The 14,599-nt window shown below is 36.9% G+C and overlaps 1 protein-coding gene across 1 annotated transcript in view; it reads right to left on the bottom strand.

Moving 5' to 3' along the window:
• The window catches only part of KIF3C (kinesin family member 3C), a 66,081-nt gene that overhangs the window by 25,533 nt on the left and 25,949 nt on the right, over positions 1-14,599 (bottom strand). The window contains exons 2-3 of the mRNA XM_074209930.1: positions 3,258-3,359; positions 1,068-1,190 (exon numbers count right to left, since the gene is read on the bottom strand). Of these exons, the coding sequence (XP_074066031.1) occupies positions 1,068-1,190; positions 3,258-3,359 (225 nt within the window). The remainder of the gene's footprint in view (positions 1-1,067; positions 1,191-3,257; positions 3,360-14,599) is intronic.

Raw genomic sequence — 14,599 nt, 5'->3', positions numbered from 1 at the left:
ACAGAATAGAGCACATTCAGAGTATGTCCAGACCTTGGGGAAAGTGTTTTCAAGGTAACCGCCACAAAGGCAGATCTTTGTTCAGCACCCAGTTAGATTGCTATGGCTCTGGAAATTTCCAGGAGGAACATCTGTCCAGGGGTTGAATTCTATCCTCACATCCTGACCGTGTCCTAAAAGAAGCTCCATTCACAGGCTTCATCAGATCCCAAACTGTTAAGAGTACCTGGTTGCTGACAGTTGGGAATATTTCTGACTTGGGAGCCAGTTCTCTAATCTCTTTTTCCAGTTTCTATATCTCACCCCTCCCAGGCCCACTCTGGGGGACTCTCTTTAAGGCTCCCTCCCCTAGGCTAGGAGTATTTTGACAACAAAAAATAGCCAAGTAAATTACATGGGAATGACACTGTAAAGAAGGGAATTCATCTTTATCTAAGACTTTGACAGGACTGGCAAATTCACAGGGACATAAAGAATCAGACACAACTGAACAACAATTAGATTCCGAGGATAATCCTGGCCAGAGCTTAGTAGGAGCAAAGAAACTTCCCAATCTCTTGGCTGGCACAGGGGAGCATTGCCTATTTATGTAGACTACTACACTTTAGTCTCCCGGACGTCAATAACTTTATTAGAAGCATGGAGGATAAAAAGAGCATGTACTCACACAAACAGTGCAGGGGAGGCTATAATCACTCCAAGCTCTAGCCAAATGACCTTGGTATAGGCCATCCCTTGGGACTGGAGGTGCTTTCTCTTTTCCTCTGCCTCTCACAACCTTTTTGTTGTTGTTCAGGTGTTTTCAGTTAAGTGTCCTACTCTTTGTAGGACAAAACCCATTTGAGGTTTTCTTGGCAAAGATACTAGAGTAGTTTGTTCTTTTCCAGCTTATTTTACAAGTGAGGAACTAAGGCAATAGGGTTAAGTGACTTTCCCGGAGTCACATAGCTAGTAGTGTCCAAAGTCAGATTTAAACTCAGGTCTTTCTGATATCCAAGTCCAGTACTCTATCCACTGCACAACCTAGCTGTCCTAGCCCTCTTACCAACTTATTTTGTGACTCTCACCTTCTTGAGTTTTTTTGTTTTGACTTCAACCTCCTGTTGCAGAGAGGTATAGGTTCCCCGGAGCTCCATGGTCTCTTCATCCCTCAATAACATCTCCTGTTGCATTTCCCGCTCTCGGCGTTTCTAGGACAAAGCAGTGCAGAAGATGTTTAGTACATGAAGTTTAAGTACATGAAGATGAGAAGGGAAGGTATCTAAGGAGTTGTTTGGGGCTAGATTCAAATCAGTCCTCTGATAGTTTAGATTAGATACTGGAAGAAAAGAAGATGTTCATGGATCAATCCACAGTTAACAAAAGGAGATTTACTTAACCATAGCAAGAAAAGGATATTCAATTAGGATCCACACTGAAGACACCTCAAGTTAATTCAGCCGAAGGAACCTCCTCTTCCTGATGCGCACATCAGCTAAACTATCAGAGAACCCCATATAGGTGTTTTGTACACAAATGACTAGGAAATGATGTTCATAGTCTGAACCCACCAAAGATGGTCACAGTACCTTTTCAGGAAAACTTTGCATGAGAGGAGAGGCTAGGCTATTGCTCCTACTCCAGCTAGATTTCCTAAATCAATTCCCTGAAAGTAGATATTATTTCATTTCTTAAATATTCATTGAGGGATTGACTAACCTAGAGCTTCATGAGCAACAATAAGCTTAAATGTCTCCTTGTATAGATTGCCTCTTCTGATCGCCCCATTTTCTGATGTCCTTTCCTTATGACATTATTATATTTAATTATCTATGTACATCTTGTTCTCCCTAATCCTCAAAGTTTCTTGAGGAGAGTGATTATTATGCTTTCATTGATGTATCCCTAGGACCTAGCACAGTGCTAAGTCCATTTTAAAAATAAATTGGACCTGTGACTTCATTGTTCTGGGGCACTTCTAATAAGAAAACTTATCATTGAAGATCTGTGCCTGCTCTACAATTTATAATCTTGCTGAGATGCCTGGGGCTTTTCATAATGAAGTCACATCAGGATGTGTTAGAAGTGAGATTTGAACTTAGGGCTTTCTGACTTGGGAGCCAGTTCTCTATCCAATATGTCACTTTGTCTCCTATCTAGAATACAATAGGTTTTTAATTTTTAATAAATTAAAAGAATGCATGAATGAAAGAAAAAGAGAAGGGTCCTGAGCTCAGAAGACAGCTACTTCCTATCCTCTCTAATTCTTCATGGACCTGCTGTTCCCATTCATCCTAACCCCAAATGTAACCTTTTCCCTTCTCAGCTTCCCCCTACTGGGTCGAGGTCATTTATTTTCACAGTTAATGAACCCCTTTCCTGCTGGGATCCCAACCTCCACATGGATCTACAGAAATGGAGCATGCCCTGGGTAAACCATGGGCATGATCTCAGCATCATTTTTCCTACAAGGCTAACTAGTAAACTAAATATATTTCAACTTTTGATGATTTAGGGATGGGTCATCAAATCTGGATTGTTTTTGACCTTCTAAAAGCTGACATCATGGAAAGCAATTACCCTGCCTTCTCACAAACCACCTCAGGCAGAGACAGACTGTTGGACTGAAAGGACTCAGAATGGCTCTGCCTGGCATTTCTCATGCTCTTGTCATTGTCATTCCCTCCAGCCAAGGGAGAGAGCAAAGGATCACTGTGGGGTCAGGGTGTCTAAAGGGTTCCACTGGAGATAACTTTACTCTTCAATGGGAAGCCTGATTTGATGTCCTAGAATCTTAGATTTAGAGTTGAAAAGGATTTAGAAGCTGACTAATCCAATTCTCCTCAATTCACAGATGAGAAAGTAAGATAGCACAGGAGAAAGAAGTGAGATTGGAAGGAAATAAGCATCATTTTTAAAAAAATTTTTATTTTTTTATTTTTTGGTATTTGCAAGGCAATGGGTTTAAGTGACTTGCCCAAGGTCACACAGACAAATGAGTGTTAATTAAGCACCTACTATATGCCAGACACCTTCTAAGCTTAATTTTTTGATTCTCACAACCCATTTTACTGTTGAGGAGACAGAGGTTAAGTGGCCTGCCCAAGGGCCACACAGCCAGGAAATATTTGTGGATAAACCTGACTTCAAGTCTTCCTGACTCCAGGTCCAGCACTCTATCCATTAGACCACCTAGCTGTCTAGGCACTTGAACCCAGGCTCTCTCATTTCACACCTTTAGATTGCAGCCTATTGATCCAGAAGGACAGCATCCTTACCTGTTCGGCAATCTCTTGCCTTTTCAGCTCCAACATTTTCTGTTGCTCATTGGTATGATCCATGATATTTCGACCTCCAATCAGCAGCTTGCTCTCCATTGCCTGAGAAAGAGAGAGAGAGAGAGAGAGAGAGAGAGAGAGAGAGAGAGAGAGAGAGAGAGAGAGAAGAAAATGGGTAAGAGTCCAAAGATGTTGTCAATAAGCTGATGGTTTCTTGTTTCCTCTACTGAATGTCCTCTGCAACACTGATACCAAATCCCATCTTAGGCCTAGTGTCACTAAGCCCTCAGTGGGGATCCAACTTCTGTCTCCACCTTTGTCTCCTCCTTGACTCTTCTGCCTCAAACATAAGTTCTCCTTGTTCCTAGTAACCTCTCAGAAGGTGAAAGTGAGAGGGGACTCCTGGAGGAAAGCAGAGCACCTAGCCTATTTACCTTCCATTGTTTAGGAAAAGTCAGGCAACTGGTCAGTGTACCTCTCCTATGAAAGTCAGATGGATGGAGGTAGATAGAAAGGAAAGACGGAAGAATGAAGAGTGCTGCCAACAATGTTCTATTCTGAAGCTGAGGGTACCAATTGGGAGTTAGGGAAAATAACTTAGACTTCATGGGGTCTCTTGGCTTCCTCTCTGGTTCAAAAGAACTGATGAATATAAAGCACTTTGCAAACCTTAAACCACTATATATATTCAGTTATTATCATTCATAGATTCTAACTAGTTTGCTTAATGATTGGAGGTGTTAGAAAGGGACTCCTGACTCCAGGGTCAGTACTCTCTTTACTGCACCACCTAGCTGCCCCGAAAGAAGGGTTTTTATCCTCTAGTATGCAGAGTGCAAGAAGAGAAAAGAGCAGAGATGAAGGGTGAAGACCACAGGGTCATGTTATCACAGGTCATAGATTCAGCCTTAAAAGAGATTTCATTTCATCTAGTCTGGATGAAGACACTGAGATACAGAGAAAAGAAAAAAAGCCAAGCAAAGAGCTTACAGGAGGCCTCTCCTGATTGTCTCACTTTGTAACAACACTGTGTTATTCTGTCACTTTGGTCGTTTTTGACTCCTTTTGGACTTTTATGGCAAAGATAAGAGAATGTCTTGTATTTCCTTTTCCAGTTCACTTTACAGATGAGGAAACTGAGGCAAACAGGGTTAAGTGACTTGCCCAAAGTCACACAGCTCATAAGTGTCTGAAGCTGCATTTGAATGCATGAAGTCTTCCCAACTTCAGAACCAGTACTCTATCCACTGCCCCATCTAAATATTGCAACCTAGAACCAAAGTAATGTGTTCAGTAAGCAGAGGGGCTGGGATTTGAACCCAATCATCTGACTCCAAATCTAGAGATCTGTTACCTCCCAAGGATCTCTCTCTGAGTCATCTCCGTGACATCCATGGATGTGTCATCAAATGGCAGCAGGTGGTGCAAGCTGTCTTAAACTGATCTCATTCTTTTTGGATAATGGGCAAAGGATGGGGTGGCTAGGTGACACAGTGGATCGAGCACCGGCCCTGGAGTCAGGAGTACCTTTGTTCAAATCCGGCCTCAGACACTTAATAATTGCCTAGCTGTGTGGCCTTGGGCAAGCCACTTAACCCCATTGCCTTGCAAAAAAAAAACCAAACCTAAAAAAGATGAATAAAAAGATAATGGACAAAGGTACTTTGATTAGTTCCCATAATTAAGAAGGATATAGAAGGGGATATTCCCCACCCCCACCCCGCCCTATGCATACTACTTGGATTTTCAGAGAATTTTAGGTATTCTAACCAGAAAGGAGTTTAAGAATCAAAATTCTCATTTTTTGCAGATAGGGAAACTGAGATCCAGAGAAATGAAATGACTTGTCTGAAATCATATAGTGAATCAGTGGCAAAGCCAAGACAGGACCCCAAGACTGGAACAGATGAATAAAAATAAAAATCTTTTAACCACCTTCCCCCAACTAAAAGCTTGGGAAACACAAAGAGTTCAACCAAGTCTCCTACATTAGTTTCCTGTCCCTGGCCTCAAATTCACACTGAATTTCCTCCCTGCTTCTCTGCCCTGCTCTAGTGGGTCAACCCATACTCACTGCTATTGGTGAGAATAACAATATGGCAGATGAGCAGGGCAGAGAGGGTAAGGCTAAGAAAAAAGAGAGACAGAAATGGGAGCTGCTTTCTCTTATGGTCATGGAGGTCTGGAAAGTCAAAGATTTCAGGAGCTTATTTAGTGTAAAATATAGCCATTGGCTGGCGAATAGTTCCCCCTACTTTATGGACCTTTCTCTTTGCCAAGGCCAGTTCTTTACATGTGTACCCGATTTCATCTGACTCTTCTAATTTCTCCCATAGACTGCATTCTCAGTCATGCCCAGCCCAAATCTTCATCCTCCCCTTATCAATTCCCTAATGCCTTCAAACCTGCCCAAATCTCTCCATCATTGAACAACCTTCACTAGATTCTACCATTCTCTCCAACTACCATCCTATATCTCTCCTCCCTTTAACAACCAAACTCCTTGAAAGAGTTCTGTCTTACATAAACTGATAGAAAGTGAAGTGAGCAAAACCAGGAGAACAGCATATACAGTACTAATACCACTGTGTAATGAGCAAACATGATTGATCTTCTCAACAATACAATCATTCAAGAGAATTCAAAAAGACTCATGATGGAAAATACCATTCACCTCTAGAGAAAGAACTGATGGAGTCTGAATGTAGATGGAAGCATATTACTTTCACTTGTTTTTTTATTTTGATGAGTTTTTTTCTTTTGTTTTGTTTCTTCTTTCACAACATGACTAATATGGAAATATGTTGGTATAGAATTTTCTATACAAATTCAAACATCAAATAAGTTTGCTTTGCATAATTTTTCCATCTTAACCAGCTTTTATCCACTGAATGGGTGTTTCCTAAGACCTTGGGAAAACCTTAGATTAAAAAGGTTAATGTCTTCCACTTCCCGGGGTCATTGGAGTCTTTTTCCTCTATATCTTGCCATTGGACCCAGACAGTTCCAGAGAAGAGTGAGGCTGGTAACTGCTCAGCCCTCCCTCACTTAAATCTAATTCACTTGCAAGTCATGACATCTTCTTCCTGATGTCATGGTCCTCTTTGAAAATGAAGGAAAAAACAACAATATAGAAATATGTTTTATATGATTATGCATATATCACCTATATCAAATTGTTTATCATTCTAGGGTGGGGAAAGGGAAAGGAAGGCAGGAGTAAGTTTGGAACTCAAAATTCTATAAAAGATGAAAGTCAAAAATTGTTTTTACATGTAATAGGAAAAAACAAAATATTATTTTAAAAAGTTATAATTGTCACTTTCACTTTCTTCTCCATTCATTTACAGTTCAATAACTCCTGGTTTCTGATCTCATCATTCAACTGAAACTATGTTCTCTCCAAAGTTAACAATGATCTCTTAATGGTCAAATCTGGTGATACCAATCTTTCTCAACCTCTCTGCTATATTTAGTATTACTGACGACATTGTCTTCCCAGATACCCTCTTCTTTCTTAGTTTTCACAACCCTCCTCCTGGTTTGCTTCCTACGTATATTATTACTATTGTCAGTACCTTTGCTGGCTTATTATTTATATCATGTTCTTTAAGTGTGGGTGTTCCCAAGGTTCTATTATAGACTTGCCTCTCTTCTTTCTCCTTTTCTCTCTCTCTCTATCCCTCACCCTCTTCCTGTCTCTCTCTTTCCCTCCCTGTCTCTCTCCTGTCTTCTTCTCTTCTCTCTCCTTCTACTTCCTGCCTCTCCCTCTCTCTCTCCCTCCCCCCATCTTTGTTCAGGTAATATCAACATCTACATATCCAGCCCCAATAATTCCCTATTTCAAACTGGCTATATCAGAAACATCTCAAACTCCACATATAAAAACCTAAACTCATTATATTTCCTCCTAAACCTTCCCTCTTCTAAACATTTCTATTATTATTGAAGGCATGACCATCCCTTCATTGCCTCAGTTCATAGTCACATTATTGTCCATGATTCCCTACTTTCTCATTCTTATCCCACTTTAAATCTTGCTAAGTCTTGTTGTTTCTACTTTTATAACATCTATATCTGACCCCTTTTTTCCATTCATAAACATATTCAGGCACTTATCACTTGCTTAGATTATTAAAACAACTTTCTAACTGGTCCCCCAGACTTAAATCTTTCACCATCCAAGCCCATCCTCACAGTGTTACCTATATAGTTTTCCTTAAGTAAAGATCTGACCAAGTGATTCCCCTTTTCAACTAAATGCAGTAGTTTTCAATTTCATCTGAAATAAAATATAAACTCTCCTATTTCACTTTTAAAGCCTGTACAATATGGCCCCAGTCTCCTTGGATATTATTTCCACAAAAAACTGGTCTTCTATCTGTTCCTCACTCACTGTACTCCATCACCTGTCTCCATGCCATACCCCTGACCATTATGCATGGCAAGAATTTACTCCTTATTTACATCCACCTAAGAGAAATCCTCTCTTCCTTTAAGATGCAACTCAAGTACCACTTTCTGAATGAAGTCCTTCCTGATCTCACCAACTGCTAGTGACCTCTCTCCCAGATTACCTTGTATTTAACTTGTAACACACACATATATGTACACATATGCATATTTCTTAACTATGCTGATGCTACAGGTGTTTTATTTGTACTTGTCACTTCCATTAGAATGTGAGCTCATCATGAGTATGGATTGCATCATTCTTTCAATTTGCATCTCTAGCATTTAGCACAAGGCTATAATAGATGTTCAGTACTTACTAACCATTACCTTAGATGTAGGGTATAGGATATAAATTAAAACATCAAATTTACGATATTTTGTTTATTCTTTTTAAAGTAGCAAAAAACTGGAAATTAAGGGATTGTCCACCTGTTAGGCTAAACAAATTATGGTATATGAATATGATGGAATAGTATTACACCAAAGAAATAACAAAAATTAATAGTTTTAGAGGAAAACTGGGAAGATCTTAATGAACTGATACAGAGTGAAGTGAGCAGAGTTAGAACAATTTAGACAACAGAAACATTATAAAATTTTTTTTGAAAGACTTGAAAAATATGACAAATGAAATGCTATAGAATAATTCTTTTTTTTTTTTAGGATTTTGCAAGGCAAATGGGGTTAAGTGGCTTGCTCAAGGTCACACAGCTAGGAAATTATTAAGTGTCTGAGGCCAGATTTGAACTTAGATACTCCTGACTCCAGGGTCAGTGCTCTATCCACTGCACCACCTAGCCGCCTCTTATAGAATAATTCTTGATGAATGAAGATTAAATATGCTATATACCTTCTGACAAAAGGGTAGGCTCAAGATACAGAATAAAATATAATTTTTGGACATAGCTAATACAGGAATTTCCTTAACTGTATATTTGTTACAAGAGCTTTATTTTTTTTCTTCAATGTGGATTAAAGGTGGTAGGGGAAAAAATGTTTAATTTAAAAAAAAAATTAAAAGAAGACACGGTGTTCCCTTAAGCTATATAATTGCTTTATTTTTTCAGTGTCTATTTCCACCTTATTAAAAGGATAATGATTCCAGCTGTTTTTCATTGCTAAAGTAGCTAGTGATACAGCAGATAGACTGTTGAGCTTGGAGCAAAGAACTGAGTTCAAACCCAGATTATGAGACTCACTAGCCATGTGACTCTGAACAAGTCATGTAACTTTTTTTTTGGTTTCAATTTCCTCAACTGTCAAATGAAGATAATAATAACACCCACCTCCCAAGATTGTTGATGGGATCAAATGAGATAATATTTGAAAAAGTGCTTAGCACATAGTAGACACATACCATATAAATGCCAGCTGTTATTGCTGTACTGTCATTGTTGAGTGAAATCTACTGAGTAGAAGAGCCAGGTCACATAACTAGAAGACATGTCTTCTAGTCCTAACTAATTCTCAAACAAAAAACAAAACAGAAACCCTCAAAGAGGCATAAGGCAGAGCAATTAGAGCTCTGTATTCACACAGGAGAAAGAATGCAAAAAATCCAGGAAGGCAATAAGTCCCCAAATTAATAGTGAAGAACACTAAATTGGACTCAATCAGTACCCCTCTACTAATACAATCCACTGGCAGGAGACATGAGCTAACTTATGGATCTGTGCTTTGGCACCCATTCGAAAATTTTCTTTCTATTGCAAAGATTTTGCCAGGATGCAACTCATCCCTGATTTTTCCCTACCATCCACTGCAAAAAGTAACAGATATTGACTGTACTAAGAAACATAGAGAGAGAGGAGGGAGTAAAGGGCTTTTTCCTAACTGGGGTAGTCCCTAGGTGAGACCTCCAAGACTTCAGAAATTTGTCCAGACTGTCCATTCTACCCTCCCTCAACTCTATAAAAAGTAACAGATGGTGATTAGAGAGCTGAAAATAAAGTGAGGTGAAGAAGGAAGCTAATGTGACTACCTGTAACAGATCTAAAGGAAAGAAGATTGGAATCCAGCTAGGGCCAGGGATGAATCAACAGAAGCTACTTGAGGCAGGGACCAAAGTTGGTGAAATGTAAATTCTCCAACATTGTAGGAAGCTCGACTAGCCCCTCCTATCCCTAGTCTTTAAGAAACTGATGGAAGAATAGGAGAAAAAGGTTAAAATCACCCCAGGTTTCAAGGTGAAAAAATTTAATTAAAATTCTAGAAAACAAGCAAATAAGTCAATAAAAAGTTATTTAAATTAGAGAGAAGGATGAATATTAAAGGCTCTAAAGGATTATAAACTTCTCCAAATAAATATTGCAAGTAAAGGACATTGAATCAATTCTTTTAAAATTTTATTAATATTTTATTTGTTGTCCAATTATATACAATAGGAGTTCCTACATATTATTTTTGTAAGGTTTTGAATTTTATAATTTTCCCTCTCCCCACCTCCCCACAGAAGGCAGTGCAATAAATCAATTCTTAATGAAAACAGCATTCTTTGGAATGAGCATGGAACCACAACAGAATTTTCCAGAAAAGTGCAAAAGAGAAACATGACTCTTAAAAAAGATGTTATAAGAAACAAATATAAGAATTCACTATCTAAAGAGCAGAAATAATTAACAAAATAGAAAATGAATTGACTTGAGTTTTTTCCACAGGAGCCAAAGAGAGAACAATAGGAATATAATGAAATGAAGGATAATCTGGAAGAAGAGAGGAAAAGGATCATAAACTTTTTTTCTTTTTTTTTGATAATAAACTCTTAAAAGAACACATCTCTCCAAGGAAAAGTCATTGATCTTCAAGATAGCATTAGTAGAAGATTAGGAGTGAGGGGATATTCTGTTATTTTTTAAATTTTTTAAAATTTAAATTTTTAAAAAAAAACACCATAATGCAGGAAATAATATGTGAAAACTTCTCAGAACTTCAGAATATAAAATATAAAACATGAATTGAAAGAATCCATAGATCTCCAGGACAAAGAAAAACAAAAACAAAACCTATACTTCAAACTCCAAGACAAATAATGGTTAAACTTAAACATTCCAAAATGAATAACAACAAATTCTCCAACAGTCAAATGAATTATTGAATTAAATGCTTTTGAGAGGATTTAGTAAAGAAGGCTATAGATTAATAAATGGTCAAAGGATGACATGAAGTTTTCAGGTGAAGAAATTAAAGCTATCTATAATCATAACTAATCATTATTGATTAGAGAAATGCAAATTAAAACAACTCTGAGGTACCACCCTACGCTTATCAGATTGGCTAATAGGACAAAAAAGGAAAATGATAAATGTTGGAGGGGATGTGGGAAAACTAGGACACTAATGCACTATTGGTAGTGATCTGAACCAAACGTTCTGGAGAGCAATTTAGAACAATGCCCAAAGGGGCTATAAATTTGTGCAAAAACCTTTGATCCAGGACTACCATTAATAGGTCATTTGTACAAAAATATTTATAGTAGCTCTTTTTGTAGTGACAAAGAATTGTAAACTAAAGGGATATTCATCAATTTGGGGAATGACTGAACAAATTATAGTATATGAATATGATGGAATACTATTGTTATGTAAAAAATCATGAGCAGGAGGCTTTCAGAAAAATCTGGGAAGTCTTATATGAACTAGTACTGAGTAAATGGAGCAGAACCAGGAGAATATCACATGTATTAATAGCATAATTGTGTGATGATCAACTAAGATAGACAGTTCTTAGCAATTCTATGAGCAAATTCAGTTCTAAAATACTTGTGATGGAAACTGCTATCCACATCTAGAAGGAAAAAACTATGGAGTCTGAATTCAAACCAAAGCATACTATTTTCATTTTTTAAAATTTGTTCTATGTTTTTTTCTTTCTCATGGCCTTTGTTTTTATTCTGATTCTTTTTTCAAAACACAACCAATATGGAAATGTGTTAAACATGATTATACATATATAACCTTTATCAGATTATTCATGGGAAGGGGAAAGGGAAGGAAAGGATGTAGAAAAATGTGAAACTTAAAATCTTACAAAAAAAATGTTGAAAACTATCAGTACATGTAACTGGGAAAAAATAAAATAAATTTAAAAATATTAAAAAAAAGACTATAAGTGTCACGAGTTGATACTCTGGCAGGAAAATGGGAAATCAAAAATAAAAGATAGGATCATTAAACACTTAAATTAATAAAACCCATTGTTTTATATTAAGAGAAACAGTGTGATGGAATACTGAAGGGGTCAGACTTAAGAAGTAGGAAATACTTAACAAAATAAGTAAAAATACAATACAATATAAATAATGTTAATTTTTGATTTTCTAAGTCAATATGCATCCTACAATAATCTCTTTCTATTTAACTTCTACACAGGGGACAGCTAGGTGGCACGTGGATAGAGCACCAACTAGTCCTGGAGTCAGAAGTACTTGGGTTCAAATCTGGCCTCAGACACTTAATAATTACCTAACTGTATGGTCCTGGGCAAGCCACTTAACCCCACTACCTTACAAAATAAATAATTAAATAAATAAAACCTAAAAAAAAAAATTAAGTTACTTTACACACACACACACACACACACACACACACACACACACACACACACACACACACACACCTCTTTTACACCAAGGATAGTAGATGGAAAACTATGTACAGAATCAGGATGATCTGTATTGAAATACTGTTTCTGACACACATGCCTGTGAGACTCTGGGAAAGTCACTTAAATTCTCATTTGCTTGTCCCAGGTAATTTGGTAAGGCTGTAAGTCACAGGGTGGTTGCTAAGTTATATGGGTAAAGGGAATTTCCTCAAAAGGAATTCCGTATAGCAACAAATCACAGGTCTAGTTTTTTTAAAAAATCCACTGGGAAAGAAGCAATTTTTATTCAATAAGAGGAAATTGGGTCTGCTTGTTCTTATCAGATAAAATTTTTTAAATGGACAAATAAATATGGAGGGTAACAATAGAAATAATTCATTTAGATATCTAAAAAGCCTCTGGCAAAGCTCAATATCAAAAGTTTATTATATTTATATTTATTTATATTATATATTTAGTTATAATATGGTTGGATTAGGAGTGAGGGGATATTCTGTTATGAATTAGGAACTATATTTCTCTGTAGATAATAAGTGTTAATAAGGTCATCTAGGGAAAGCTGGTAGAACTTATACTATTGTTATGTAAAAAAATCACGAGCAGGTGGCTTTCAGAAAAACCGGAAATCATCTGGGAAAGAGGAAAAAAGGGAAATATTCACATTCAAAAAATGATACTAATTCCGTCCAGAGAGTAAAATGAAGAATTTCATGAAATTCTAGGATAAAATATGACAGTCTTAGTCTGTTTTAGGTGAAGTGTTCAAAAGACAATGAGCTAAGCTATATATAAAATGATAAGACTTTTAGCTATTTACTCTCTAGGTAGGGAATTACAAGCTAGCACCTATCTTACAATGTTGTAAAGATTAAATGAAATAACATAAATTCAGATGACCCAAAGGGAGGAGGGATTTAAAAATGCACAGTCAGGATCCAGAGAGATCTTGATAGACTAAACCACTGGACTGAATTTGATAAGATGAAATGTCAGTGGTGCTAAACAAAGTTTTATATTTCAGTTCAGAAAAATCAGTTTCACAAATATAGGCTGGGGGTACATGACTAGATAGTAGCATTTGGTCTAAAATAGATCTGGGCATCTCAAAAAAGATTGACAGAAATAAAAAAAGGACCTATATGCACAAAAATATTATAGTATTTCTTTTTGTGGTGACAAAATAAAAATACTACGAAAATTGAGGGACCACTCATGAATTAGGGAATGGCCGAGCAAGCTGTATATGATTGTGATGTAATACTTACTTTGGAGGGTAACTAGGTGGCATGGTGGATAGCATACCAGCCCTGGAGTCAGGAGGACCTCAGTTCAAAACAGTCCTCTGACACTTAATAATTATCTAGATGTGTGACCTTGGGCACAGTTACTTAACCCCAATGCCTTGAAAAAAAAATACTCACTTGATCAAATATGACTTAGCTATTCTGATCAATACAACAATACATAATAATTCCAAAGTATTCATGATGAAAAATGTTATATACTTCCAGAGAGAAAACTGTTAAAGGTAGATCAAACCATATTTTTTACTTTAATTATTTTGTAATATGCCTAATATGAAAATATTTTTACATGGTTTTATATGTATAATAGGCATCATATTAATTTCATTCTCAATGGTTGGAGGTATGGGGTGGAGAGAAGGAGAGAATTTAGAATTGAACATAAGAAATTCTAAAAATAAGATAAAACTAAATGGGAAGGTTTAGTGGAACATAAGTTCAGTATAAACCAACAATATGATGTGGCAGCTAAGTAAGATATTGTGGTGTTGGACTTAATTCAGAGGAATAAGGAAGTGATAGCCTCTTTGTACTTTCTCTTGATCAAAACACATGTGGAGTATTAGTTATAGTCACCATTGATTAACTAGAAAGTGTCCAAGGTAGGGCCACCAGTGTGGTGAAGGGTTTTCAGTCTATGACATATAAGGAGAAGTTAAAGGAACTATGGATACTTAGCCTGGAGAAGATAAAACTCATTAGAGTCATAATAGTTATATTCAAGAATTTGAAATGCTGTCATGTAAAAACATGAGATTAGTTCTGTTTGACCTCAGAGGGAAAAACCAGGAATAACAAGTAGATACTCAAAGAATGTAATTAAAGCTAAATATCATAACAAACTCATTCATAACAATTAGAGAATACTAAAGAGAAATGGTTGGACTAAAGATGGTAGATTATTCCTTCTGGAAGAGTGGATGACCATTTGTTGGATATGCTATAGGAGGCTTTCTTTTTTGAATGTAGGTCAGACTAGAT

The sequence above is a fragment of the Macrotis lagotis genome, chromosome 1 (assembly GCF_037893015.1).
Source record: "Macrotis lagotis isolate mMagLag1 chromosome 1, bilby.v1.9.chrom.fasta, whole genome shotgun sequence".
Lineage (NCBI taxonomy): Eukaryota > Metazoa > Chordata > Mammalia > Peramelemorphia > Peramelidae > Macrotis > Macrotis lagotis.
This window is presented reverse-complemented; position numbering and strand designations above follow the sequence as displayed.